The sequence below is a fragment of the Rhamphochromis sp. 'chilingali' genome (genome assembly GCF_963969265.1).
Source record: "Rhamphochromis sp. 'chilingali' genome assembly, chromosome: 13".
NCBI lineage: Eukaryota > Metazoa > Chordata > Actinopteri > Cichliformes > Cichlidae > Rhamphochromis > Rhamphochromis sp. 'chilingali'.
This window is the reverse complement of record NC_137940.1, coordinates 26031828-26045961: the sequence shown is the minus strand read 5'-3', so window position 1 is coordinate 26045961 and position 14134 is coordinate 26031828. Positions and strand designations below refer to the sequence as shown.

Here is a 14134-nt window from a genome sequence, read left to right as displayed (position 1 = left end):
TTGATGGAACTTTGAATTCTGCTCTCTACCAGAAAATCCTGAAGGAAAATGTCTGGCTAGCACTTCATGCCCTGAAGCCCAAGCCTGTTTGGATTATGAGTGGTACAATGATACAAAACACACCAAGTCCACTTCTAAATGACTTAAAAAACAGGAAAAACAAAAACAGAAGCAAAATAAAGATATTTTAGTGGCTTAGTCAAAGTCTGCATTAAAAACAGGTTCGAGGGCAATTACTTTTTCACAAATTGGGATTTATAAATCATAATTTATCTCATTAATCTGTGTTTAATATTAAACTTTGCTTGGTGATCTGAATGATCTGTGACAACTAGTTCTTGAATTGTATATTAGTTAACATCACTACCACTTCAGTTTTTGCGCCTGTTTTATCTGCATAGCAGAGCCGCGTAGATCTCCAGCTGTGCATTGCATAACTTAAACAGAATCCACCCACTGTTATTTAATGTCGGTGTCTCACATTATTCTCGTGTGGCTGTGGTAACACGTTACAATCCACAGACGATCTGCCTCGTGAATCTTAAAACCGGTTCTCTGCTGGCTTTTTCCGTTTGCACTCCGTCTCACTGCACCAATGTGTTCTTCCGCGCAGCATCGTTCCTAATATGTTTTTTTTAAAACTTTAGTAAATAAAGAAATAACACGCGATAAAAGGAGAAAAATGTAATCACAAATCTTCTGAAATATTTTTACATCGCTACGTGCGATATTTATTACAGTTTTACACACGTGTCTCGGTAACGGCGGTGAACGGATCTAGTTTATCTCAAAAACGAGTTCCACCCATCTCGCCATTTTATGATCCACTGCTGCTTTGTTGGGAAGGGGAAGCTAGCAAGAGCCATTAAACCAACAGCACGTAACATGTTAGCTTAAAAACGAGCTCTTAACAGCAAGACAATTGATTGGGTATTAGCCAGCTGATACTAACCACTGCGAGATCTACATTTGTCGCTTTAGGGGAAAAAGAAACATACGTTAGGACATTAGTTTAGCTAACTCTGCATAGCTATTGGGGCAACGTGTTTTCTGCTTGTCGCAATTTTTTTTTCTCTGAGATTGTTATCTGCTAGAGGACACATTGACGACCACCGTGCAAGACTCGAAGACCGAGGAGATGGCGAGCTCAGTGGGAAACGTGGCCGACAGCACAGGTTTGCTGTTTTTATGCAAGTAATTCTACACAGAAGGCAACAAGGCAAGCTTCAAAGACTGTGTCCTTGTGTAGGTTTTTCCCCCCTAGATGCGATCGAGCTAGTATCTAACAAATAGACCTTAAAAAAAGAAAATAGGTAAACTATTTTAACCCTGTTTTTATTTATTAAATTTGTCTTTTGTCCAACGTGGAAGAACATGTTAGTAATAGCAACGCGGGCTCAAATTTCTACCTCGTATCGCGACAATAAAAGCCCTAAAGCTAACATTAGCGTAATTTAGCTTTTAGCACAGGTTTGCGTCGAAGTAGCCGCAAATTGTCTACTAGTCACACTTTAACGCAGACGAATAAGCATTCCACGAAGGTGCTTTAGCGGTTTGCTCGGGGTATACCATTTTTGTTTCATTGATTTCATGTTTAAGGGTCGCTGTGAAAGCTAAGTCAGCACAAAGGGGCTTGAAGATGTCTTTGAAATTTGTTATCGGGGGGCCTTGCTACTGAAGTCTGGCCTATGTCTACCGCTTAGCACAGATAGCCTTTAGGCTAATGGTAGCATTATCCCAAAGGTTATCGGCGATACTGATACCAGAACGGTTCTGAAACCCGGTATTTTCGCGCATTGACTGGTGGTTTAAGCATTTTAAGCTATACTCTTTCCACAAGTAATGTTACGTAAGTGTCATGACCGCTTGAGCAAACCGGATCTACTGCATTATTAGCCCTGCAGTAAAAGTTTAGCTATATGATGCGGCTTTGTTTTCTCAGCCCCACCTTTGAATAACTAGTTTGTTTTGTTGGAGCAGAGCGTTCTGATGTGTTCACTACCGCTTCAGATACACACACACACACACACACACACACACACATAAAAATTGTATTAGAGTAAGTTACAATAAAGTAATCTGGTGTTTCATAAAAGTACATATTTGATATGATAAATTACTAAACATCCAAAATGTGTTATGGAAGTTTTTGCCAGAACCTCTCACACCTGTTTCATCCATCTGCTTGCCTGTTTTCCCATCACACACATTATTTTCCTCCATTTTTTTTATTTGTTAGACTTTATTGTGACTCCTACCCACACAATAAGATGTAAAATCCCCAAATGTGTATCATGAGTCCCCCCCCCCCTTTTATTTTGAGTTCAAATTGTGTTAGTCACTCTTCTTAAATTAAAGCATTTGTCTTATTTTCCTCTTTAAAAAAATTCTGTTATCATTTGTCTGATTTTAATTTTTTCCATCACCTCTAACGTGTCGTTTTCCCCCTCCTTGGCTTATGTTGGTGCTCCAGAACCAACAAAACGTATGCTTTCCTTCCAAGGGTTGGCTGAGCTGGCGCACCGGGAGTATCAGTCAGGGGATTTTGAGGCAGCTGAGCGCCACTGCATGCAGCTGTGGAGGCAGGAGCCTGATAACACAGGCGTGCTGTTGCTCCTGTCCTCCATCCACTTCCAGTGCCGAAGACTCGACAGGTGAGGTGTTGGGGGGGTGGAAAAGCACACTGGGCATGTGAGCAGTAGCAGAGGAAAATGGGTCGTCTTGGCTTTGAGTGCACACACTGGGGAGTCCTGTGGAGCAGCTGGGCTGTCTTGTGCAAATCCTGTTATGTGGTTTAACTTGGGTTTTGTGCATTTCTGGTGGTTGGAGTGTAACCTTTCTTTTCAGGTGCTTGGGTCTTTCAAGTAATATGATCTAAAGGCTTTTTCACTCATTTCAAATCCTTAAATGTGGACAATGCCAGTATCATTACAGCCTTGTAATGCTGTTGAATTTGGTATTTAACCATAATACAAATGCTAAACTTGTATGCTTTTGTTGTTTACCCCAAAAACTGTTGGTTAGTAAAAATGTTCCATGACAGCTCACAGGATCAAATTGAATATGGTGATCATCTTCGTGGTATTTTCATCATAACTTATTTTGGGCTGTACTGCCTGCATGTTTGCATAGTAGACATTTGAATAAAAAGTTTTGCTCAGGTGCTGAGGCTCATGTTAATGTGTCTTGATATTTGGGATTTTCATCATATTTGACAATGCATCTTAAACTAATTTTCTGTTCTTTAACATCTTGGGCCTTGCTGTTGTTTCTACACAGCAGTTTGAACCAACTGTGTCAGCTCTGGAGTGTAATAGTTTGTGCATAATCTTTCCTTGCAGGTCTGCTCATTTCAGTACCTTGGCCATCAAGCAGAACCCAATGTTGGCTGAGGCCTACTCCAACCTGGGGAATGTGTACAAGGAGCGTGGGCAGCTGCAGGAGGCAATAGAGCATTATCGCCATGCTCTGAGACTCAAGCCAGATTTTATTGACGGGTACATCAACTTGGCTGCAGCTCTGGTGGCCGCAGGAGATATGGAGGGAGCCGTGCAGGCTTATGTCTCCGCATTACAATACAACCCAGTGAGTTAATTTATATTTTTTTCTAAATTGTATGTGTCAATGCCCTATACATTTATTTAGTTGGAATGGCCACAAATAGGCTGTTTATAGAATTTTTTTTTAAATTTTTTTTCCATCTTCACAGGATCTATATTGTGTGCGCAGTGACTTGGGGAATTTGCTTAAAGCCCTCGGGCGTTTGGAAGAGGCCAAGGTATGTTACAGCGCGTTGGCGTATACTTAGATGTGGCGTTTGTATTTTTGTTGTAGATCTTTTTTTCTTTCTTTCTTTTTTCCTCCTTGTCCATCAATTTTGTTTTTAGTGTCACTCACTAAGACCATAGATGGTTTTTTTTTTTTCTCCGCTTTGACATTTTTAAAGCAGTCTTACTATTCAACCCACTTATGTGAAGGACAGAAAATGGAAGCATCTCCTCATTTTTCAGAGTTGCAGTTAGCTTCTTATCCCCTTATTTTAAACCTTTTTGAAGTACTGGACTGTAATGGGTTAACACCCATATGTGGAAATCAGGTTTTCTGAATTTCTTTAAAAAAAAAACAAAGCAATACACATACTGTTTTGTTTTTTTGTTGTTTTTTTTTTTTTAGACAGCTTACATTTAAAAAAAAAAAAAGATTTTTTTAGTGTACACATTACATTCGTCTCTACCCTATATCACTTTTAGTCCCAATGTCCTTTGCTTTACACAGACCTCTTATCAGAGATCAGTCCCTTTCCCTTTCAGGAAGAAAGGCTGGAGTTTCAAAATTCACACAGCTGAACTAACCTCGGCCCCATGCATTTCCATAAAGTTGACTTTGGAGGAAAAACGCTGGCTCGGTCTTTGAAGAAATTATGAACTGATGAAAAGTTAGTTTATCTTTGCAGTGCAAAAGATAAGATGGTTTCTAACCTAACTACTATACTCCTGTATTGTTTTTCTTTCAAGTGCCCTTATGACAGGTTCTTCTCAGTTTGCTGTCAGTTTGGGGGTGCTACACTTCAATTTATCACTTTTAAATGTATCTATATTCTTGGGGGGGGGGGGGGGGGGGTTACCTGAATTGGGTTAAATTTGTGATTATGGAGTTGTCTTGCTGGTTACAGGCCATCTTATTTCGTGCTAGAGGGGGGTAAAGGAGTGGGGAGGAGCATCAGGGAGTCACAAGCTCCCCAGCTCTGTCGCTCCGCCCCCCCGCGCGCTTGCTGAGGATTGGTGGAGTGGGCGCGCTCAAAGCTGTCTTCCTGACCCTTCAGTTTGATTTAATCAGTGCTTGAGCACATTCCCAACAGTGCCTTTCCGCACATATACATCAATTTTTGGATCCACTTGATGGATTTTATCCAGCTGGTTATCTCTTCAGATATCCACTGCTTTTAAATTGTTAACTGAACATATGGATTTAAGAGCAGTCATTCTCACATGCCTTAAAGTGGCACAAATGCTGTCAGGCAGACAGCTTACCATCGGTACTCCACCGCCTGCGTCAGATGCTGGGTTAGAAAGACAGAAGCACGCGCAACAGCGATGACCTCTTTATTTCAGAGCTGTGGAGGCTTCTAGATACAAATAATTAAACCACAGACTTTTCTCCATTGGCCAGGACTCAAGAAAGCAGGCCAGGATAAAGAAATCAAAGTTCTATAAATATTTCATGAAAATGCAAAAAAAGAAAAGCCATGATTAATACTTCTTCCCTTTTTTCTTCAAATATGTAATATTATTCCCAAAGAAATGGGATCAGTTCATTTGGGCAAGATCAAGCCAGTAACTGCCCTCCTGTTCTGTGATTGTAAAAACTGAATTGAGAATTTACTGGAAGCTTGACTTTCCCTGGTACTGCACAGATCAAAGCCTTTCTTCCCTCCCAGTTACCCCTAAAGCATTCCTTTTGTTTTCTTTGAAATGAAACATTCATTTGCATGAATGAAAACTAAGGCTAGTATTATAGTTTTTGTTTGTTATTTGGACAAAAGTGCTTTTTTATTTTTATTTCCATATTTAAAAAAAAATGTATTGTTTGAGAACTTTTACTAACGATCTTGTTTTCTGATTTTTGTCTCTTTTGGTTTTTCCACAACTGATATTGTTATTTAGAAGGTTTCAGGTGGGTGACACTATTCCTGCGTAGGTGCCTGGCGGAAAGGAACACTAGGGCAGCCTCAGTCCTCTCCTCTTCTTCCAGCCAGCTGCGACCACCACTCTGACAAAGTCCAAAAATATGGTAACGGGTTTGTAACTGCCAACAAAAGAAAAACCACCTTACTTCATGCTTGAGCTCCTCTGTCTTGTGGCTTCCTTTTGAAGAGCAAAAGAAAAAAGTAAAAAATAATAATAGTAGTAGTAATAATAATAGTAGAGCATTACAGTAAGCATTTCTTAAAATATGCTATACTAATTACCCAACTTTATATTATGTAAAAAAAGAAACTTGGTTTTGGAAGCATTAATCATGAAAAACAAGTAAGAACCCTCTAACTCTTACATTTTGGTTATTTTTTTCCTGTTTTGTTTTGATTTCCCTTCTTTATTTGGAGTTGCAGCGTTCTGATGATCATGCAGATAGTGCGCTGTGAGTCTGCAGTAACGCAGGGGCTGCGCAGCGATATCTTCCAAGCAACCAAAAAGGCGGAAAGCGCAAGCGTGCGGCTCCCCCATACCCTTCATTCCCTTTGGCCTGTTAGTTGTGGACCTCCCCCCTCTTGCAACCAGCCTGGTTGCCAAGTGCCCCTAAATTTCAAGTGTAATTGGCTTATGACAAAACCAAAGACAACGTTTTGTGACAAATGGCAGTGTAATTATCTTAGCATTTAACCACTGCCTTTCTCTGTATTCAGAGCCATTTTGTGGGTGCCGAGTGTGTGCCAGTCTGGTGTTGCAAGTGTTCTGTCAGGGGTTGTTGGTCTGCAGCTGTTTCACGTGGCCATTCAGCAAGCGTAGCGGCGCAATAAGAACCTTTGCCAGGAGCAAGGTCATGCAAAGAGCATAATATGGTGCACAGGCGTGGTGACCCACGCAGCGCGCTCGTGTTTCTTGCGCATGCATTACAGGGACTTTCACCTGCACAAAATGCCCAGCATCCCAGGTTGTGAGATGCCTTGCTAACATCAAATAGAGATTTCATGCAGTTTATTTGTTGGTACTTTAAATTTTAATAAAAATTGTTATTAGGGTGGGCAGACAGCAGATTTTACTGGTTCTAGTAACCACTACATTTGGTAAGGATGTGGTCATAACTGGAGGATGAGGGCCTATGTGTGGGTGTCGGTTGGATCCGCGCAGCGTAGGAAAAAGCATTGCAGCTTTGCGCGGCAGACTTGTGCGCAGGCGAGCCCATGCTGTAGACTCACTTTTTGCCATCATGGAGAATGGTCACTAATTTTGCTTTCTCTTGCTTTTTGTTTTCTCTTTTGCTTTTATTCTCAATCTCTTTTTTTTTTAATTATTTTTTTATCAAACCCTTCCCCCCCCCCCCCCTTCTATGCACTATACCTCTCCCATTCTACCTCTTCTCCTTTCCTGTGGTTATTTTAAACCCATTGAAGGCTTGTTACCTGAAAGCCATTGAGACTCAGCCCAACTTTGCCGTGGCTTGGAGCAACTTGGGCTGTGTGTTCAATGCCCAGGGAGAGATATGGCTGGCCATACACCATTTTGAAAAGGTCAGTTGCATAGTTTTTTGTAACATTAATCAAACTATATTATGAGACACCTTAACAGTATCAAATATAAAGTCTTTTTCCTTGGTTTTTAGGCAGTGACACTGGATCCAAATTTCCTTGATGCATACATCAATTTAGGCAATGTTTTGAAGGAGGCCCGCATCTTTGACAGGTGAGTCTAAATCATGACAGATTTTTGCATCTGCTTGTGGGTTTTTTGTTTTTAGGTTGTAGCATACATCATTTCATTTTAAATGTTTGCAGAATATTCATAACTTTTATTCACATCTTCCAGAGCTGTGGCTGGATACTTGAGAGCCCTGAGTCTGAGCCCCAATCATGCTGTTGTCCATGGAAATCTGGCCTGTGTCTACTATGAGCAGGGCCTCATTGACCTTGCTATTGACACCTACCGCCGTGCTATTGAATTGCAGCCCCACTTTCCTGATGCCTACTGCAATTTGGCAAACGCTCTAAAGGAGAAAGGAAATGTAATGTGTTTTTTGTCTCGAATCTTGAGTACCTCTGAGGTCATTAAACACTTGCTGAGTTTTTACTGACTGAGTTCTATTTTCCCTAACAGGTGTCTGAAGCCGAAGAGTGCTACAACACAGCTTTGCGTTTGTGTCCAACTCATGCCGACTCCCTTAACAACTTGGCCAATATCAAGCGTGAGCAGGGCTACATCGAGGAAGCTGTTCAGCTCTACAGAAAAGCCTTAGAGGTGGGTTTAACATTGTCAAGATTAACAGATTTGAAATATTCACTTTTACAGTAAAAATGATCATGTGGTGATACTTATTCAAACTTTATTCATCAGGTGTTCCCAGAGTTTGCAGCAGCTCACTCTAACTTGGCCAGTGTGTTGCAGCAGCAGGGAAAACTGCAGGAAGCCCTCATGCACTACAAAGAGGCAATCAGGTTTGTAAATGAATGCTGGAGGCAACTGTGGACTTTGAGTTTATGCCTGAAATTAGCTTTCTTTTTCTTTGTTGGGCTCATGTTTAATCACTCCTGTCACTTTTCTAAAGTGAGAATAGCTGTCTTAGTTCAGACATGTTACTGATCTACTAACTTTAAATGGATGTTTGATTTGTAGCATTCCTAAAAGTCCCGTTGGCAACATTTACCGAAAAAGCTGCTATCTTAATAACTGCTGCTAAATAACTTAAAGTTTGTACATGAAAATAGAGCAGTAAGTATACTGTGAAGCCACCTGAGTGTTGCCAGATATGAGTGAAAAATTAAATCCATTAATTTCTCTCCTGTGACACTCCTATGATTATTTACTTTTGTGTAAAAAGACCTGACAGCTGAGTAATTTTGTTATGTGGTCTGTTTGAATTTTAGAATCAGCCCCACATTTGCTGATGCCTACTCAAACATGGGGAATACACTAAAAGAAATGCAAGATGTTCAGGGAGCTCTGCAGTGTTATACTCGTGCCATCCAGATCAACCCCGCCTTTGCTGATGCTCACAGCAATTTAGCCTCAATCCATAAGGTAGGAATATTTCTTAATTTTACTCTTCATATGCTCTCTCTAGATGATAGATAGATATAGCACTTCACTATTAGATTATCCACCTCCAGGTTGCTTCTGATGTTGCTTTTCACATTAAATTAGTAAATTTAAAGATGTATTTTCACACAAACCTAATTAAAAATTGAGCAATGGATACCTGAGTTAGCACCCGTTTGTTAGTTGAGTATGCCTTTTGGAGTTTTAATTTTTATGTTTGTATTTATTTTATTTTTAGGATTCTGGAAACATCCCAGAGGCTATTGCATCTTATCGCACAGCCTTGAAACTGAAGCCTGACTTCCCTGATGCTTACTGCAACTTGGCACACTGCCTACAGGTGTTCATCTGCTGTTATACTGCATATTTCTATTTTTTATTTTTTTTACTTCTGCTGTTATCAAAACAAATTTTCTGACTACTTTTTGTTGTTGTTTTTGCCCCCCACTTTTTCAGATTGTGTGTGACTGGACAGATTATGATGAGCGGATGAAAAAGCTTGTGAGCATTGTGGCAGACCAACTGGAGAAGAACCGCTTGCCCTCAGTGCACCCACACCACAGCATGCTGTATCCGCTCTCTCACAGCTTCCGCAAGGCCATTGCTGAGCGCCACGGAAACCTTTGCCTGGACAAGGTAGACAAAATGATCAAAGCAAGTAAAGCTTTAATATATATTTTGGGAGGGTGGAAGGTGGCTGGTGATGGAAGTGCCTGCAGGGTATGGGGAAGGTAAGGGGGGTGGGCAAGGTACTGGGTATAAAGAAGTAGAGAAGCTGGTGGTGAGTGGGTCGCTTGGAGTGATGAAGGTATAGGGGGTAAGAAATGATTTTTGGGCAAACAAATTTTTATGTTGTCAGTCAAACATCTGCCATGTAGACTTTACTGTCCTACTGTACACGTATTCTTATAACATTACTTACTCCACAGATTAATGCACTGCACAAACCGGCTTACGAGCATCCCAAGGATCTGAAAGCTAGCGGTGGACGTCTGCGCATTGGATATGTAAGCTCTGACTTTGGCAACCATCCAACCTCCCACCTGATGCAGTCCATTCCTGGAATGCACAATCCTGAAAAATTTGAGGTAATTTCAACTCTGAATTGGTTTTTATGGTTTAAAAAAAACGGTGCTTATTACACTCTGCAATGTATTGACACAGTGTTGACTAAAGTCTTAATTTTGTTTTCCTTACCCTAAAGGTGTTTTGCTATGCACTCAGCCCTGATGATAGTACCAATTTCCGTGTGAAAGTGGTCGCTGAAGCTCATCATTTCACAGACCTCTCACAGGTAACTCGTAACATGTTGTTTCCTCAACAGTATCTTTCTATTTATAACACATCAACCTTGAGCATTTCTATTTTTAACTTGGAAGTCATTTCAACCATTGTGCTGTCAGATGCAATGTCAGGAACTCTAGCCATTTACATAAACTGTAATTTTTGTCTCCAGATACCTTGCAATGGCAAGGCAGCTGATCGTATTCACCAGGATGGAATCAACATTCTAGTGAATATGAATGGATACACCAAGGGAGCAAGAAATGAGCTCTTCGCCCTCCGCCCTGCCCCTGTTCAGGTAAGCCTTACATGTAAATTGTTAGCCTGTCTAGGGGATAGCTATATTTCTGCTTGTGCAATATACTGACCGTGAAAACGCACAGCTAACAATTTCTACCTATTCAATAGGCTATGTGGCTAGGTTACCCTGGAACCAGCGGAGCTCCCTTCATGGACTACATCATCACAGACAAGGAGACATCGCCTACAGAAGTGGCTGAGCAGTACTCAGAGAAACTTGCCTACATGCCCAATACCTTCTTCATTGGAGACCATGCCAACATGTTCCCTCACCTCAAGGTTTGTCCAGCCTTACAATGCTGCAGATTGATTCTATGAGCTGTCTTGTTTTCCTAAAATTTTACTTTCACTGTTGTTGTAACTTTATTTATTTTTGACCAACAGAAAAAGGCAGTGATTGATTTCAAGTCTAACGGGCACATCTTTGACAACCGCATCGTTCTTAATGGTATTGATCTGAAGGCCTTCTTGGACAGTCTGCCCGATGTCAAAGTGATAAAGGTGAGTAAGGAAAAATATCCAGAAACTTTATTAAAACAGATGTTTAATCTGAAACAATAATTCTGATTATTGATGAACATGTTTTATTTATTTTTTAATCGACCAGATGAAGTGTGACAACAACCAGGAATCTACTTGTGACACAAATGGAGCCCTGTCCATGCCTGTAATTCCCATGAACACAGCAGCTGAAGCAATCATCAACATGATCAATCAAGGCCAAATCCAGGTCACAATCAATGGCTTCACTGTCAGCAATGGCCTAGCCACCACACAGGTAAGAGTCACTATTAGACGTACACACTTTGGCCACTTTTGCTTCATTTAAACACACTGTCTGGACACCCTGGTCACGTTCCCATATATTGTCACATGCTGCTTCTTTTTACAGAAGTATTTTAGTCAATGTTCCCTCATTTAGGAGGGACTTTAAAACAAAACACTTTAAAACAAATGTAAGCGTTAAGGCCGCAATATTTTCATTCCTCATGTTTAGATCAGTAACAAAGCTGCAACTGGGGAGGAGGTGCCACGCACGATTGTTGTAACAACCCGTTCTCAGTATGGTCTCCCAGAGGACTCCATTGTCTACTGCAACTTCAACCAGCTCTACAAGATTGATCCACCTACTCTCCAGATGTGGGTCAATGTAAGTTTGGACTGTCCTTATTATTAATGAACTGGAGTTCCTTTAACTAAGAAATTCTGTTTAAGGGCGTTTCAAAGTGTGTGTGTGTGTGTGTGTACACATATATACGTGCGTGTGTACACATATATACGTGCGTGTGTATAAAAATAAATAATCAATCTCTTAACATTTGTCTTGTTGCAGATCCTAAAGCGCGTGCCCAACAGCGTATTGTGGCTTCTTCGCTTCCCTGCAGTTGGTGAGCCCAACATCCAGCAGTATGCTCAGAACATGGGTCTGCCAGGCTCTCGGATCATTTTTTCTCCTGTGGCCCCCAAGGAGGAGCATGTGAGAAGGGGCCAGCTTGCTGATGTGTGCCTAGACACTCCTCTGTGCAACGGTCATACCACAGGCATGGATGTTCTCTGGGCTGGAACACCCATGGTTACTATGCCTGGTGAGCAGAGTTTTCAGGAATAGGCTTGGCTACCAATTAGGGCTGCCACAAACGATTATTTTGATAGTCGATTAGTCACGTATTATTTTTGCGATTAGTCGACTAATCAGATCATGCATCCATTGGACGTAAACGTACAGCTTGGTGCACCAGCATGCATCTGCTCTTATAACTATCATTAGCTTACAGCTTTAAGTGTTTAAGGTATGTGCTAACTAAAAATAAAGACAAGATGATAGTTTATTAAATTGTAATGAAATTTGCAGATTGTTTCGGTGAAGTTTAATAAACTCCTTGCTATCTAAAATATAACGGGACACCGGAGTATATTCTCGAGCATGTTACACTTCTGATAATCAGTTGTCTGCTTGACGTTTATTCAGCTGTGTAAAAACTATAACTTTAATCTCAGCCAAACCGATTTACTCAGGAACAAATAAAATACTAAAAAAAGCCAAACAGTAACATTTTTAAGTTATCTAAGTGACTTATATATGTTTAACCTGAGTAGCGAAAGACGGCGGTGGGTTTGAAAACTATTTGCCCGGAGTCAGGGGTTCTCACCGGCTCTGGTGAGCTTTGCCCCCGGCTAGCTATCGAGCTAGTGGGTAACGGACATCAGAGCGCTTTTCAAAATATGTGGTGTCTTGATAAACTGAGCAGATATTTGAGGTTTGCACAGCTACATTCTCGCCTGAAAATGTTAAACGTTTATTTTGTGACCTAGAAAGAATAAGAGTAATATTAAAACTAACTAGCTGCCGCCACTGTTGGAAATTGAGCCGGGCTGCTCTAATTCTAGGACAAAGCTACTTCTTCGGGGTTTTCCTTGTACATGCAGTGCTGCCATCTTTAGTTTCATTCTGTTATTACACTCTTAAATCCTACTACTTATTCCTGCATCTTTTGGGATCTTACAAAGCTTCAAACGACACGTCGACTATCACATCAGTCGTCGACTATTTTGATAGTCGACATAATTGTGACTAGTCGACTAATTGTGGCAGCCCTACTACCAATTGTTGCCATAACACAAGTTGAATAATTAACAGATTTTAAAAAATATAAAAACATGACCATGAGGAGAATGTTAATTGAAACCTGTTTTCTTTTAAAATATTGACACCACTGTAGGTGAGACTCTTGCATCCCGTGTGGCTGCCTCACAACTCAACTGTCTGGGCTGCCCTGATCTAATAGCTCAAAGCCGCCAGGACTATGAGGACATAGCAGTCAAACTGGGCTCCGACATGGAATAGTAAGTAGATGTTTATCCTAAACACTTAATTTTATTTATTTTTAAAACATCCTTTGTCACCTGCGAACTCTGATTACTCGCCCTCCTCCTATAGCCTGAAGATGGTCCGAGCGCGTGTTTGGAAGCAGAGAATTTGCAGCCCTCTTTTCAACACCAAGCAGTACACAATGGACCTGGAGAGGCTCTATCTGCAGATGTGGGAGCACCACAGTAATGGCAACAAGCCAGATCACTTGGTCAAACACCAGGCAGTAGAGGCTAGTGAAAATGCTTGAACTGGAAGCATGCAGAATTATTTTCCCCTTTCCCCCAGCCATTTTAAACCCCCATCAGCACCATAGTTTGAATGGTCCGTTTCCACTCCAGCCCCTTGTCGAACTTTTGTCTGTATCACTCTCCTTTGCTATTAATGGGACTCTTGTTTTCAAGGAGCCTACACATGTTCACATTTATATCCCATTTACACTGATCGTTGCCTCTCACATCTGCATCTACTGAGCCAGATTGATCCTGAGACATTCAGGCAACTCTTCTGAGACTCTTGTCCTAAAACACAGTATAGGTATTTGGTGAGCATGAAAGGATTGTGAATGCCTGGCTTCCTTTTTTTTTTTTTTTTCCTCCCCTCTTTCCCTTTTTTGGTACTTGGATCGATGGATTTACTTTCTTCTGTCATTGTGCATATGGGACTAAGTGCAGCTTGTGGAGAGAATTTCCAGCTGTCATTACTTGTTGATCTATTTATAAATGGATTAAGAGTGTTGTGTGTTTTAAAAATGACATTGTTGCACCATGGAAATTGTACCTGACATGTTTCATCAGCTTTAACATGCAATTATAAAATATAAATTGCTGCAACTCTTTAGTTTTTTTTTTTTTTAAAAGCGCCTCTCACATACCTGCAGAAGTAGGTGTTCTAAGTTTCTGAAAACATGACAAAATGAGAACTTCTGAAT

The 14134-nt window shown here is 40.8% G+C and overlaps 1 protein-coding gene across 3 annotated transcripts; it reads left to right on the top strand.

Annotated features, from left to right (window-relative positions):
* The first annotated feature begins 826 nt into the window (after positions 1–826).
* On the top strand, positions 827–13821 carry LOC308408710 (UDP-N-acetylglucosamine--peptide N-acetylglucosaminyltransferase 110 kDa subunit). Of its 3 annotated transcripts, none has more exons than XM_080901096.1 (22): positions 827–1175; positions 2474–2654; positions 3342–3585; positions 3710–3778; positions 7112–7228; positions 7321–7400; positions 7524–7719; positions 7812–7952; positions 8049–8149; positions 8579–8732; positions 8989–9090; positions 9207–9386; positions 9680–9838; positions 9955–10044; positions 10207–10332; positions 10443–10613; positions 10719–10835; positions 10942–11112; positions 11332–11484; positions 11668–11920; positions 13043–13178; positions 13273–13821. In XM_080901096.1, exons 1-22 carry the CDS (start codon positions 1139–1141, stop codon positions 13451–13453), a joined length of 3159 nt encoding a protein of 1052 aa, XP_080757222.1. In that variant the 5' UTR covers positions 827–1138; the 3' UTR covers positions 13454–13821. The 3 variants fall into 3 exon arrangements, with proteins under 3 accessions (XP_080757222.1, XP_080757224.1, XP_080757223.1); XM_080901098.1 differs by having other exon boundaries at positions 2504–2654; positions 13055–13178; positions 13273–13820; XM_080901097.1 differs by having other exon boundaries at positions 13055–13178; positions 13273–13820.
* The last annotated feature ends 313 nt before the right edge of the window (positions 13822–14134 follow it).

Coding starts and splice junctions, on each gene's coding strand:
- LOC308408710 (XM_080901096.1), top strand. CDS start 1,139: ATGGCGAGCTCAGTGGGAAACGTGGCCGACAGCACAG. Junction 10,333..10,442: donor TCCGCCCTGCCCCTGTTCAG/GTAAGCCTTACA, acceptor CCTATTCAATAG/GCTATGTGGCTAGGTTACCC. Junction 13,179..13,272: donor CTGGGCTCCGACATGGAATA/GTAAGTAGATGT, acceptor CTCCTCCTATAG/CCTGAAGATGGTCCGAGCGC.